The sequence below is a fragment of the Malaclemys terrapin genome, chromosome 4 (assembly GCF_027887155.1).
Source record: "Malaclemys terrapin pileata isolate rMalTer1 chromosome 4, rMalTer1.hap1, whole genome shotgun sequence".
Taxonomy (NCBI): domain Eukaryota; kingdom Metazoa; phylum Chordata; order Testudines; family Emydidae; genus Malaclemys; species Malaclemys terrapin.
Window position 1 is genome coordinate 73,000,194 of NC_071508.1, and position 15,143 is coordinate 73,015,336.

The 15,143-nt window shown below is 40.4% G+C and overlaps 1 protein-coding gene across 1 annotated transcript in view; it reads left to right on the plus strand.

The window, feature by feature from the left end:
• PDHX (pyruvate dehydrogenase complex component X) overlaps positions 1–15,143 on the plus strand; it is a 107,468-nt gene that overhangs the window by 17,763 nt on the left and 74,562 nt on the right. The window contains exon 3 of the mRNA XM_054026920.1: positions 5,659–5,759. Within this exon, the coding sequence (XP_053882895.1) occupies positions 5,659–5,759 (101 nt within the window). The remainder of the gene's footprint in view (positions 1–5,658; positions 5,760–15,143) is intronic.

Sequence of the window (15,143 nt, forward strand, 5' to 3'; positions counted from 1 at the left end):
GTTAAACTGACCTAAGCCCTGGTATAGACCTCTGTAGGTTGGTGGAAAAATTCTTCAATTGACCTAGCTACTGCTTCTCAAGGGGGTGGATTTACTACAGTCATAGAAAACCCCCTTCTGTTGCTGTAGCAAGTGTCTATACTGTAGGGTTGCCAACTTTCTAATTGCACAAAACCAAACACCCTTGCCCTGCCCCTTCTCTGAGGCGCCACCCCCCACTCACCCCTTCCCTCCGTCGCTCGCTCTTCCCCACCCTCACTCACTTCCATTGTGCTGGGGCAGGGGGTTTGGGTGTGGGAGGGAATGAGAGCTCTGACTGGAGGTGCAGGCTCTGGGTTGGGGCCAGAGATGAGATGTTTGGGGTGCAGGAGGGGGTTCCAGGCTGGGGCAGGGGTTGGGGTGCAGGGGGAGTGCAGGGTATGGGTTCAGGGAGGGGGCTCAGGGCTGGGTTGGGGTGTGACTCTAGGAGGGAGTTAGGGTACGGGAGGGGGTTCCGTCTGGGGCAGGGGGTTGGAGTGCGGGTGGGTGTTCGGGCTCCAGTTGGGTGGTGTTTGCCTCAGACAGCTCCCAGTTGGCGGTCAGCAGGGTTAAGGCTGGCTCCCTGCCTGCCCTGGCTCCACGCGGCTCCTGGAAGGGCCAGCATGTCTGGCTCCTGGGCGCACGGTGGCCAGGCAGCTCTGCAGGCGTGGCCCCTGCCGCTCCCATTGGCCATGATTCCCGGCCAATGGGAGCTGCAGAACTGGCGCGCAGGGCAGGGCAGTGCACGGAGCTTCCCTGGTTGCCCCTGTGCCTAGGGTCCACAGGGACATGCTAGCTGCTTCCAGGAGCTGCACGGACTCAGAGTAGGCAGAGAGCCTGGCTTAGCCCTGCTGCACCACCAACTGGATTTTTAATGGCCCGATCAGCAGTGCTGACCGGAGCCTCCAGGGTCCCTTTTCAACCGTGTGTTCTAGTCGAAAACTGGACGCCTGGCAACCCTACTACAGTGCAGTGCTACAGGAGTGCTGTGCCACTCTAGTACTTGTAGCGTGTAGATGTAACATAACTAACAACGAGTTTCTGATAACCAGGAGACCATATTCTACAGCACATTAGGTTCGTACTTTTGAATATTGTGTCTATAACTACAGTTTAAAGTCCAAAATCTTTTAAAACCATTGTACAACTGTTATTTCTTATTATAAAGGTCTTATGCCAATTCCTCCATGTGTGCTATAGAAAGCTATTTCAATCCCTATTATGCTTCCCTAGATAAGTATCTGAAAATCAGTTGTGCATATTAATTGCTCTTAATTGAAGGTTGGACTCAAAGACAAATTAGTCTAACATTTTGAATACAATGAGATCTTTCCATTTTAAAAAATCTGAATGTGATACATGGGCTCGTTTAGTTCATCTTTGATAATAATTAGTTCTAAACATTTTTTTTTTTTGCCTGGCAGTCTGGAAAATAGCAGTGTAATAAGGGTTAAAGCAAATGGGTAGTTAGATTTTTAAAGAGGAAAAAAGGAAAGTGGGGTATGCTTCTAAATTTACCACCACTAAGTGATTCTCATAAATGACTCATTCTGCAATGACTTGATATATATGATTGAATGACACCAATAGAGATCTAGTCTTACTGATCTTATATCTGAAAAAATAAACATTATACCGTACCGTGTTTCAAAATAAATGGAAAGACACAAGATTGGAAAGGTAAACCTGTTATGTTGCATGTGGAAATGTGTTGGTTTTCCCCCATGTAACCAGCAGGGGTCACTAGAATACTTTTCTCATCACTGTTTCTGCTCTTTAAGTGTAAATATCTAATATTTGTTTTTACAGTTGCACAGTAGAGACAAATGATTTCACTTCAGCAGGAGAAAACACATTGTATTTAATAGACAGCTTCACTATTTCCCCCTTTTTGTTAATGCTGCTTTCTATTGGTTCCTGTGGGTAATGAAGTTCATTGCTTAAAAACTGTTTTTTATTCTAAAGATATTTATTATGTATGAATTTAGTACTGGTGAAAGATGACAGATTGACAGCCCTGGAGACTACAGTCCTCTGATTATCCTGAGCCAGGTACATAAAATTGGCAGCATCAGTGGATGCTTCCCCATACAGTATAACTCAACTGTGTTCTAGACTAGAGGGACCACCTCTAGGGATTGAGAGAAGGGAGTTCTCCATTGTCAATCCTTATGCATCAAGGGGTGCAATTTGAATCTTATGATTTGGACACCTGTCCACTAGTACCTGGGCTGACATTACCATCTTATTGCATCTAGGCTACTGAACCTCTGTTGGATATGACACAAGTTAAATTTGAAGGAAAACGCCAGTGTAGTAGAGTAGTAATCAATCTAATACAGTGGTCCCCAAACTTTAACAACCATGAACCCCTTTCACTAAAATGTCAAGTCTCGTGAACCCCCTCCTAAAAATGAATATTTCCAGGGATTTTCTCCCTTACCTCAGCATAAATTATAAAAGCAGTGATCTTGGAAATACAAAATTTGTTTTTATGACATGCTTATTACACACTATTATTATTTATCTTTACAGTATTTTTATTACATTATGAAAACAGCAACACTCTTCCAAGATCTCACTTTTGTAGCTTGTATCACTTTTGATTAAGCCTGTTCTAAGACAAGGCTCCTATCAGAGGTGCCAATAGAAAAAAGGGGTTGCGGGGGTGAAGCCCCCATGCAGGCTGGGGCCTGGGGGGGCACTGCTGGAAAAGCAGGGGGGATCTGCAGGGGTTGCCAGAAAAAGGGGAGGGACCTGGGGGCGGGGAGCGTGCTGATGCGGGGGTGGCACGTGACCCTCATCGCGCCCCCCCCTCCCCCCAACTGGCGCCTCTGGCTCCTATGTTTCATCAAGGAGTAGCAGATGTGAAATAGCATGGAGGTATTTAGGAAGCCAACTAAGTTCCTCCTACACAAGCATTCAGGTCTTGAGCAGTCCAGGCAAACAATGTAGGTTACAACAAAGCTTAAACTTGTTCTTCATAATAATTTAAAAACATCACTAGTAGCCTATTTAATTTTAAAAACAGCAAAAAAATATCCACCTCCCTTCCTATTTTGTATAAGGAGTCTTGATGTTTAAATCTCCTCATTGTGATAGATATGCTTGCTTTGATCTGCTTAGCTCTTGGAAGTCCCCATGGACAGCTCTGTCCGCCATTAGGGAATTTTTTCCCAAGAACCCCCTATCACTGGGGTTCACAAACCCCAGATTGGGAACCACTGCCCTAAAATAAGGAGCTAACCACTGAAAACAAGGGTTTTCAAAGTGTCTGAATAATTATAATGAACATGACTATTCACACAGAGTAGCCATCGGTACAATTTTATGATACCAAGTACCAGCTTTTCCATTAGAAAGCATTGGGAATCAGAATTTTCAGCAAAGCTCTCTGCTTTCCAATTCTTTCCAGTCAGAAAGCTGATCTTTTGAGTTGTACTTGTCATCAAATTGGGCACCTGCTAGGATGTATCATGAATTTGGCAGCCCCCACTGAGAGGTATCACACTCCCATTCAATGAACTGAGTTACTGAACCAGTGACCGGGATTTCTAAAGGCTATATTGCAACATACTTCTAAAAATAGTTATCACGTCAAATCCTCTGCCACTGGCTGCTGTTATGGTGGGGCCCAGAGGCAGAAAAAGTTAGCGTTACCAGTTTCCCAGAGGGTCCCCAGTGTAGGGGAATCCCTAAGCATCTTGGAAGGCTTTGGGTCCCCAGGGTAAGAGAGACATTGAGAGGGTGGGGACACTGCTGGAGCGCTGTTGTGCTTTGGCAATCCTGTACTGCTGGAGCTATTGCTGTAAGGTAAAATTTAAACACAAAACTGCTTTAAGGCTGCTGTAAGTGGCCTCAGGTCCTGGAGTAGGCCACCAACCGGCTGTAGTCTAATGAGAGGAAGCATAAAGATGTCACTTGCCCCCTCAACTGTGCTGGGCACAGAATTGGCACAGCTGAGGAACGAGTCCGTTTTATTTAGTAAATACCTAGCTAGCTGTCTAAGGTAGTATAAGTTAGATGGTTATTTCATGTGGTTTGTTATAACAGAACTAAATCACTGTGAATTAGAGTTGAAAGGCTTAGTAGCCCTCCAGGAGCCATCCAGTTCCTAATTTCTGTTGCAATTTAATGTGTCATAATGTAGATTCATTTTTTTTTTAAATGAAATAATGAAGTGTTAAGTTCCCTGTATATATTTGAGTGGACAAAGAAATTGGCCATCTTTTCTCCCCTTAGTGTTCCCACAGTGGAACCTCAGGGAAGTATTTATTTAATCGAGGCTTGAATACAGCTGCTGTTTTCTTATTGCAAAGGTCATCCAAACCATATAGCAGTTTTTTCTTTGTTTTCCCCTATCCCCTTTCAAGTAGTCACAATACAAGAAATAATCAAGACAAAGATCTGCACATGTCACATACACAAGCAGAAATCGTAGGTGGCAAAGTAATTTTTCTGTGGTTTAAGCACTTCAGAGAGCAAGTGGAAATTAAAATTAGAGATATAATAGTGTCACTTCATTTACTGTGCTGCAGAAAGTGTTAAAGCCTGTGTTTTTTGCATTTTAATTAAAAATACAGTACCTACAAACCTGATACATAATTGAACTTTTTCTCCAGTGCTGTGTAAAGAAAAGCATATTTTTATCTGCTTTAAGGCCAAAACATTCTGGATCCTCTCCAGGTTTCCCACTGTAATTTCATTTAATGGCAGGTATCCAGTCATTATTCATCTGTCAGAACAATCCAGGCTCATAGGGCTGTTATCATGCAATAGCAGACATGTATGTGCTTAAAAGGAGAGGAAAACCATAATATAACTTGATCCAATCAGTAGATTTGTATAGTTCATGCAGATCCACTTCTAAAACACATACATATTTTCATTTCACAAAAGATGTATATTTCTAAAAGGTCTTGCTTGTTCAGGATTTTATAACAGTCTGAGAGAAAACAAACTGACAAACTTGCCATCTGAATATTTTTTATTTCTTGAAGTTTTATTTGTATATCTTTAATGATGAGTGAAGTCCATCCCAGAGGACAGTTTCATTTTTAACTCTTTGCTTTAAATTCAAAATAACACTTGCCTCTCTCTCTCTCTCTCTCTCTGTGTATATCTATCTATCACTTGCTTGTGTATATAAAGACATTCAATGTTGTCTTTTTTATATATATATATATATATATATATATATATATATAAATTTTATATAAAATTTAAGACAATGCTGCTTGTTACCAGTATTATACTAAGAGATACTTACATCACCATTTTCTCAATGGCTAGCAGTTACTGCCAAAGGCACGTAAGATTTCAGGGTTGCCTTCTTGACTGTGCTCCTGACTGATTGTGACCTAAGGCAAGTTACTTCTTTGTTCTGTCTATCTGAATACTTACCGCAAACATGGGTAATTAGTGACATTAACACTTTACAAAAGAGCAATGCTTTTTATTCAGAAGTCTCAAAGTACAATATTATTTACTGCATTTTTAACCATCCTTACAATACTGGAAAACTGGTAGCCAGATGCATGCTTCAAAGAACATTTCAGTATGTCTCCATTTTAACAAGGGTTAAGTAATTCTGAAAGGAAGTTATTCTACAGTATTTTAAAATCATGTCTTGTTTTGCAGGTGAAACTGTAAATGCAGGAGATGCATTATGTGAAATCGAAACAGACAAAGCAGTGGTAACCATGGAGTCAAGTGATGATGGCATATTGGCTAAAATAATGGTAGGATTAACTTTCTTTAGTGGGGTTGAGGTCGTTTGTGATGGGTTGAGGTCATCTCTCATGTTAGTTCAAAAATTACTTTAATATGGACTTCAGTCTGTATTTCCTGTCACCCAATTTTCAGAATAAGACACCAACACGCTCTTATGGAATAGCTTTTATATTTGTAAATGTACAAGTGCTGAACTATTAAAGTTATAGATAAGTGTAATTTTTATCTATGAGGAAAACCTATGGCTTTATACATTTTGTTGCCTTATGACTCGCTTCCATAAAATATTTAAATTTTATTCTTAGTGTTAGTTAATTAGAATTTAGGAATAACACCTAATTAATTTTTCACTATCTACCTGCTGAAGCATCTGGTGGGGGGGGCCACTGTTGGAGACAAGATATTCGATGAGATGGCCCATGGGTCTGATCCAGCATAGCAATTCCTATATTCCTAAAATCTATTTTAAAAATAGAAAATCTGCACTAGTTTAGAAAAAATAAGGGAATATTGGAATAGCCAAAGGTAGGAAATAATTGGAATTAATGTAGAGTACCTACCATCACCTTGATTGCTCTGCCCGTTTGGAGGGGGAGGGATGGGGGAAAGGATATCTTGTGGGGGGGGGAGAAGGGGGGAGGAGCAGTCTTTTCAGTTCCTTGTTGTGCAGTCTGATTGTAAGCAACAATAGGGCTTTGAGCAGGTCTGGGAGCCTGCCCATGCAGATCAGTTTGCCAGATGGATTTTAAACAATTTGGAGAAGGAACAGTATCCTCTTAAAAGTCCATACAGCGTCTAGGACAATGGGGTCTAGATTCTCACTAGGGCCTATAAATGCTGCCAAAATGTAAAGCATTAATAATAGTAATCACATTCTCCATTTTACTTAATTACAGGTTTTATATAATGGTGATCACGTTCTGGTTTTGCACTTTAGAAGTTCAGCTCTTCCCTTTTGTTATAAGTTTTTAGGACAATGATCCTAATTACATCATCATCTTTGATATTTATTAATTTTCTCTCTCCCCATCTTCACTTAGCTCTGTAGATTATGAACTTTTGGGGCCAATGACCACATTTGTACAGAATGGGGTCCTGATCATGACTGGGTCCTTCTGTAATATAAACAATTAATAAATAAATCTGATGTCACATGGTTACTAAGAACACATCATTGGTATTCAACATGTAGATAACTGATTCTCGTGGTAAGAATCTGGATTCACAATGCAGTTGAGAGTCCTGTATTTGTTATGTAAGGTGCTGAAGAAATCGCCAAATGCTTTCTCCTTCTGAGTTGTTTTTGGGATGACTGTGAGTAAAACTTCAGTTTTGACACCTTTATTCTGACATAGGTGTTTTGGAATACAGAAGAAGCTTTGATTGTCTGGAGATGGAATGTGTCAATGTTTCATGTGGCTGAGTATAGTCAGCTGTTCCAAGACCACTAATTTAGGCTGAACTCCACGCTAATTCTTCAAACTCATCTTTCCTATCACAAGGCTTGATCCCGTGAGGACAGTGGAAGGATCAATGACTTCAGAGGGCACTGAAATGGACCCTCAATTCCTAGCCTCTGTTTCTGATACATTCATTTTGTTTTTTTCTAAAGGTGGGCATGCACTGCTAAGTCTGTGTTTTGGAACAAGGACTAGAAAGGTGGATAGAATGTATGTAACAGCATGAAAAGAGGGACAGTGAAGGGGAAACAGCATTATATTGGAGAGAGTTATCTTCTAGTGGCTTCACCAAAAGGATGGTGAATTTGCCAATGGTCTAAACAGTTCTTAAAGCAAGTCAGCTAAGACTTCATCTCTTTTAATTCATTCGGTGGTTTTTTTGTCACAGGAATGTTTGAGGTGAGCTGGGCATGTGACTTGGGGTGGTCTTTCTTCACACTTATTCACGTCATCTCTTGAGTCAGATTTGCCATACAGAAACCTGATTCTATACTGAATGCTCCTATTTGATATACTAATGTTTGTATTCTAGGTTTCAGAGTAACAGCCGTGTTAGTCTGTATCCGCAAAAAGAAGAACAGGAGTACTTGTGGCACCTTAGAGACTAACAAATTTATTAGAGCATAAGCTTTCGTGGACTACAGCCCACTTCTTCGGATGCATATAGAATGGAACATATATTGAGGAGATATATATACACACATACAGAGAGCATAAACAGGTGGGAGTTGTCTTACCAACTCTGAGAGGCCAATTAATTAAGAGAAAAAAAACTTTTGAAGTGATAATCAAGCTAGCCCAGTACAGACAGTTTGATAATAAGTGTGAGAGTACTTACAGGGGGAGATATCTTGAGTACATACTTTAATAATGTATTTAGGGTTCTTATTTGTGTATTAAAATATTAATAATGGTGTAGCTAAATATGTAGGTTTTCAGTCAGCAACCTAGCCTATATTTCAAAACAAAGCAACCAGCTCAGAGTCCTACCAAACTCAGTGCCACATTCCAGCACAGAAAGTGCTCCTCTTTTGCCCTCCTCTCTCTCCCCAAAGTTTGATCAATAGTAATAAGACAGAATTGCCCGAGAATACTCTCTGGCTGGCTGACTCCCTTAGTCTCCCAGCTACCTTCATTTTATGAGCTACTGCAAGCCTGGGTTCCACCTATAATGGGTGACTCCACTGCTCTCACTGAGCTGCCTCTAATCACTGTCCTATTAAGTCAGATCAAACCAAACTTTGTGTGGATAGTGTAGCATTCGTAGACATTTAATACCATTCCCTATAGAAACATTTTTAAAACGAAGGATTGAAAATGCTGTAGGGGAAGTATTGGAGAAAATATTTTCTTTTTCAGTCGCTGTTAGGAGGCATGAGGAAAAATGCCACCCAACTGCATCAATTGTGGGGAAACTTTAATGAGGCCAGTGGCGAAAAGGGGACAGACCTAGTTGCAAGGGAGGGAGACACTCGCTCAGGGACAATAGGTAGCTTCTCCCCCCCGGGAGTCTCTGGCCAGCTGAGGGAGAGGGGTGCTGATTGGTCAGCATTCCCCAGCCTCTTTGGGCTCCGATCCAGCAACCCATCTTATCCATGCAAAGTATGGGAGACCAGCTGCAGGTCTAGACAATTGCCTGTTTAGGGGATCAGGAAGGAATTTTTTCTCCCATGGGCCAGTTGGCAGAGGACCAGGGAGGAGTTTGCCTTCCTCTCAGCACCTTCAAGCCACGGTTGGTTAAGTAGGAATCTGCTTAGTACCTAACTGAGCTACTGGGGTGGAGTTATTCATTACAACTTGTAGCTGGTTTCCAGTGTAGTTAAGAGAATAAAATGAATGGTTCCCAGAGGTAAGAGACCTGGGATTTTGGTGTTGGGCCTTGGGCTCATGTGATAGGCTGAGACCTTGTGGCCCTTGCGTGCTGAGGTCCGTACCCTGCTGACCCTCTGTCCCCCTCACAACAAAAGGGGTAGCGGGCTAGGACTCAGAGAGAGCTGAGTCCTGGAGGGTAGGCTGAGGAGAGCCTACCTCGCATTATGGGTTATATGGTAAGAAGCCCTGTAACTCCCACACTGGAACCAGTTAATACCTGTTATAGGAGAGTATGGGCAATGGGTGGGTCGCGCCCCTCTCCTGTGTTAAAGTTTAATAAAAGTTGCAGACTGCTACTTAATTCCATGCATCTGTCTGTCCTCATTCTACCACTGTCTGCATTGAGTGGCAGAGACTAAGAAATAAAATATAACTGAGAGAAATGGGATAAACTGAGGGGGAAGACTTAGGTAATCCTTTCAGAGAATGAGGACTCTTACACTAGCAATTGTCTGCTGTGCTTAATTGTTTTGGACTAATGAAAAACTAGACTGGATAAAACACTGTTTACTGTAGGGAATACTTTTGCATTGTCACTGAGATTGGTTGGATGATCTAGAAAGATAGGTATTTTCTATCTTTAAATTTTATAATCACCTAAGTTATCTCTCTGGGAACAGGAAGTTCTTTTACTGGGTACAGGTGTGTTTGTTAGTGGTTGTGTGTGTTACATGTTCACCACATAATTATAATGATAGAATAGATGTATTTATTTTTCTTGTTGCCAAAGGGGTGTTGTAGGCTGGTGCCAAACTGAATAGCTGCAAATTGTTTTAATATATAAAATCCATAGGATAAGTACTGTATGTCTTACCATTCTCAGTTTTTTCTAACGATAAACAAGAGCTGGGAGGAGGATGGTTGGAGGATGAACAAGCACCAATAGGCAGAAGCTATCACAAACCTGCATGTTTAAAATAAATAAATAAAGCCTTCTGACAGCATATCTTATTCTAAGGCAGTATTTAAAACAGCCTTATAAATGGTACCCGTATTGCACATTAAATTATCATTAAAGTAGAAGTATTGTATGCATGTCACATCAGTGATGTTCAGCTTCCAGTTTAGAGTCACTGATAATTTGTGGTCATAGATGGGTGAACAGATTTCAAAGCTGACATGTGTGGAAGAGAAATGTTTTGAAGTCAGATCTAAGCATTTATATTTACTGCTCTCTTCCCTTCCCTCCTCCATATTATCTTACTTCAGGATTTCACAGAGTTAAATGGAACCAGAGTTCATATTTATCTGGAAAGTGAAAGGAATGTATTGCAGCTCACTTGAGACTTTTTTTAAACTTCTTTGAGGTTTTTAAACAGTGAACTGTAATGAATCTGTTAACTCACACCCATCTACTATAGTAGGTAGATAAGCTGTTCTCCATGCTCCTCTTTGGTTGTCTTGAGCTCATTGTGATTTCTCTCTTTTCCCCCTGTACCCAAGGGATTGGAAAGCACTTCACTTAGTTGTAATGCTGCATGAAATATTGATGGAAGTGACACATTAGCCTTTCCTAGTTGAACCTTTTAAATAAGCTAATGCTACCTATGAGTAAAGCGTGAATTCAGGTATAAGTAACATATGCTGCCTTATCTATAGATTCTGAATTAATTCGGAATAATAATTAATAGTACTAGTACCCTTGATTAAGAAATATCAGGGTTTAAAACACTACTCACATTTACTAATCATTGTTGCTTAATTAATAAATGAGTTTTGGAAGCTCTTAACGCTGCAGCAATTATTCTTTTATTCTTGTGGGTTATTTGATTTCAGTGAGATGATGCATAGAACAGTTTCAATGTACATGCTCTTAGGGTGGTTTTTTGGGTTGTGGGGATATATATATTTGTATACTGCTTGAATTTCAAGTATTAAAAGTTATTTAAGTCCAGATCCAAAACCAAAATTTACACTTTGGTTCCAAATAACCTATCTAGAAAATGCTTGAAGATGTTGCTGAACTGTTTGCATGTACAGATATTAAGTACAAAATTTAAAACTTCTGCTGACTTTTTAAAACGTCGTCATAATTTTTAAACTGTCTTCGCATCAAGGCACTCAGGCTGAAATACAACAGGAGTTAAAATGCATTACTGTATTTAAAGATACATGCAATAGAAGCATGATAAAAAACTCTTCATAATTTTAGAGATGATCTGACATAAATAAAAAGGAGGAAAAGTAACTTTTGTATGTATTTGCAATACCAGGCACCTATAGTGTGGTCTATGGAAACTTTTTTACATGGCTTTAACTCATGTTACTAACATACTTTAAAGGAAGAGCAAAACCACCACAATCCTCCACAGTTCAAGGCTTTTGAAACAGGATGGAAGGATCATCTATAGGCCCACCATTTCATACATCAGCCAGCTGAAAGACTGCAAAGAAATAAAGCTTGCAGAGCCACATTTAGAAATAGCTGCTTGTGCTAAGCACGTCTGCCGCAGGCGTGATTGCCACATGCCTAGACCTGCAACTGAGAAAGGCCTGTACCTGGCTACTGTGAACTTTATCTCTAGAATGGGGAGTTCCAGCATTCCAAACAAGCATAGGCCAGAAGGCAAGTCAAAGGCCGAGAGTCGTGCTTAGGCCACTTTATGGTTTTATGTATAATGGCCAGTACCTGGAACTTCATTTGGTGCAGGAAGCTGCAGAGCATGGGCATGAGCGTCTCAACCACGCAGTACGTTCCAGAGGCAGGGAATTATACTTGGGACTAGCTGGAGCAAAGTGCAAACCAAAAAGTCCCCAAAACATGGACAACCAGGCATGGAGTGTAGTTTCTTTGCAGCTAACGCAATCTGAGAGTCTAGGAGTAAAGATAAAATTGCTATAAATATTGAACCAAGGTTGGTCTTGCTATGTCTCTCTTAATGCCTCACTTTCTCTCTTTAAAATGGGGATAATTATGTTTATCCACTTTTGTGAAGTGCTTTGAGATATATGCATGAAGAGCTCTGTAAACATGCAAAGCGTAACTGAGATTGCTGTGTTAGTTTCACACCTCGGGTCTATCCCGCAGGAAAAGCACAGTTACCTGCCTACCAAAAATGGGACAGTGGAACCCCAAAATGTTGTTGGTATCAGAAGGCAAATATATTAGCTTCTTTTACTAGTTGGTTAATTATCATGACATAATAAGACATAGTAGTAAATATCCTGCCTGTTTAGTTACATTTATATTTCACTGTGTGCTTGAAGCTGCTTTCTAAATACCTCTGGCTCTAACCCTGCATCCTCTGGTTATAAATATCTCCTAGAATGGATAGTATTTTTCACTCAGTTGCTTGGTAATGTATTTTGAATTGCTAACACTGTCAATAGGTCAAAAACAGCTATTCATCCAGGCTTAATGCCACAGGAAAGGTGAAAAAAATCAATAGACCAATTTCAGCAGTGTTGGTAGCAAGTACTCATGCTTCCTCTAAGGTGAGAATTGCTCTCACTTGTTGGGCTTTGGGCTTGCACATTGTATGCAGTGTGTGTGGGGGGGGGGGGGGGAGGGGGCAAGTACGGAGCGATATTTATAACACTTTAAAACCTATTTTAAATGATTTTTGCTTTCTAGTGCCATTTGGTAGACTAATCTTGAATAGGGAATTCTGTCCAGTCATTGAACAGGAGGCGTCAGGACTGTTTGTATCTGTCTCTACAGCTGTTAGGTGTTGCACCCAGAACTGTGCCATATCACAAGATTAATAGAAAAACATTCTTTGTCCCAAGAGCTGACTTTCTTACATGACCCACCTTACTCTGTTTCATCTTTGAAAATGGGCGCAACATTTACCTCACTAGGATGCTGCATATAAGGTGATTAATAGAACTCCCTGAGAGGCTCTTTTGAATCCGTTTGGTGTAAAGTAATGTCGTATATCATAGCCATCAGCAGTTTATATAAGTTCCTATATGATTGATATGAATTCATTTCACAGTTTTCTCACAAAGGGCTTGGTTTGACTGTCCACTGAAGTCAATTGGAGCCTCCACATTGACTTAAATAGGCTTTGGATCAGGCTCTTATACCTCTTATGAGACTCTTACATGGTAAAAATATTTCTCATGGGTTATTTTTGGTAAAAGCAAATCATCCTTCAAAATGGTCAGTTTTGAATTTTATAAAATTGTTTAAAGAGAGATCAGGTAGGTTAAACACCAAAGTGTATTGTAGTTTGGTCTTCAAACTGTTTTTGTAAAACCTGAGATTAATAGAAATGTCTGGTTTAAAAAAGATTAAATGGAAACAGATTTTTGATAGTTGATGTAAACATTCCCTTGTGATTTATGCAACCCAAATATTGCAGCATTAAACTAATGCATGGACTGAGAAAGTGAAACTGACAAGTCTAGTTTCCTTGTGCAAGATGACTGAAATACAAAACAAACCCAAAAAGCATCAGTAGAGAAAATGGAATTTGGTATTTTTAAAAGTTTGTTTCCAGCATTATTATATAATTGGCTTTCCCTAGCTTGCTATGGAGATCATTCACCGGGGGTATGGAGTAGGAGTTGGACAGTGAAATTTCATTCAGTCTCCTGAAGTCTGCACAGAATTGTACACTAGCGAGCTTACAGTGGCACAGGTGTACCGATGCAGCTGTGTGGCCGTAAGACCGCTTGTGTAGCCGCACTGTACCGATGGAGAGAGTTCTCCCGCTGACATAATTCAACCACCTTCAACGAATGCTGGTAGCGATGTCAGCGGGAGAACATCTTCTGCCAGCATAGCCCAGTCCACACCAGCGCTTTTGTAGGTGTAACTTATGTCGCTCAGAGGGCTCAGAAGCATGAGTGCTTATATCATAAACTCCAACCACTGAATAGAGTTAATCTTGAAAAATGAAATGCGACTCTTTTTACAGTTTCACATAACGAATTAATGTCACATTGCTTTGTAAATGTTACTTTATAAAAATGGGGTCAAGTATCAGGGGGTAGCTGTATTAGTCTGTATCCACAAAAACAACAAGGAGTCCGGTGGCACCTTAAAGACTAACAGATCTGAAGAAGTGAGGTTTTTCCCCACGAAAACTTATGCCCAAATAAATCTGTTAGTCTTTAAGGTGCCACCGGACTCCTTGTTGTTTTTATAGAAATGTAATCTTCCAGTAATGAGACTTCCAAATTTAGCATTTAATTGAGACTTAAGTGATAGTTTCTGGTGAAATATTTATTCTGAGGAAATGTAGCAATGCTGTGTTTTAAATATCTGTCTCATAGGCCTATGTTATGCACACTGAAGTAAGGGAGCTATTTTGATTGTGAACGTTTGTTTTGTTTAACCTGTAGTGTGTATGGAAAGGAGTGCTGGTGAAAGGATTGACAATTTTACATATTGTTTATCCACAGAACTAGGACACTAGTCAGTGGCATTGCACACTTCTCTCCACACTGCTCAGCACTCTGCTTATAGCCTGATAGTGAGAAACCACATCTGGGTTGTGAAAAGACTTTTCATGGTCCATTCAGCTCTTTCCCCCCAAAACACCACTGTGAGGAAGGTAAGTATTTTACAAGCACACACAGAGTTCCAGTGATTTTTGTCTGAAGTCCCACAGAAGATCTGTGGCACAGCCAGGGACTAAACTCCGTTCTTGTGAGTTCCAGACCAGTTTCTTAGCCACAAGTTCGCCCTTCCTCTCACTTGTCAGAGGCTGCCAAAGAGTCATCAAATGGTGATAATTTTTAGCCACTACTAATCTGTGCTAGAGGTGAAAGACTCAATAATCCATCAATCCCCTGGGCTTTTCAGTACCCCTTGGCTTAAAGTAGATCTATGCAAGATGAATCATGGTACCAACCACAGTCACTTAATTAAAAATTAAATGTGGCGACGGGGGGAAACTTCCCATGTTCTTATTGTCTGTTCAATTGTGTTGTCCTAGTAACTGTCCTATCTCAAGATCACTTTTCAGGTGGACCTTCTGTTGTGAAAGAAATCCCATTGAATTTTTAAAATCTTTTAGTCTCCTATGAAGTGTGGGATCTGTGGGGAAGTAATATAGTCAATGCAGTCACTTATTTATACCCCATAAGCAAAGGAACATTTGTTGCAGA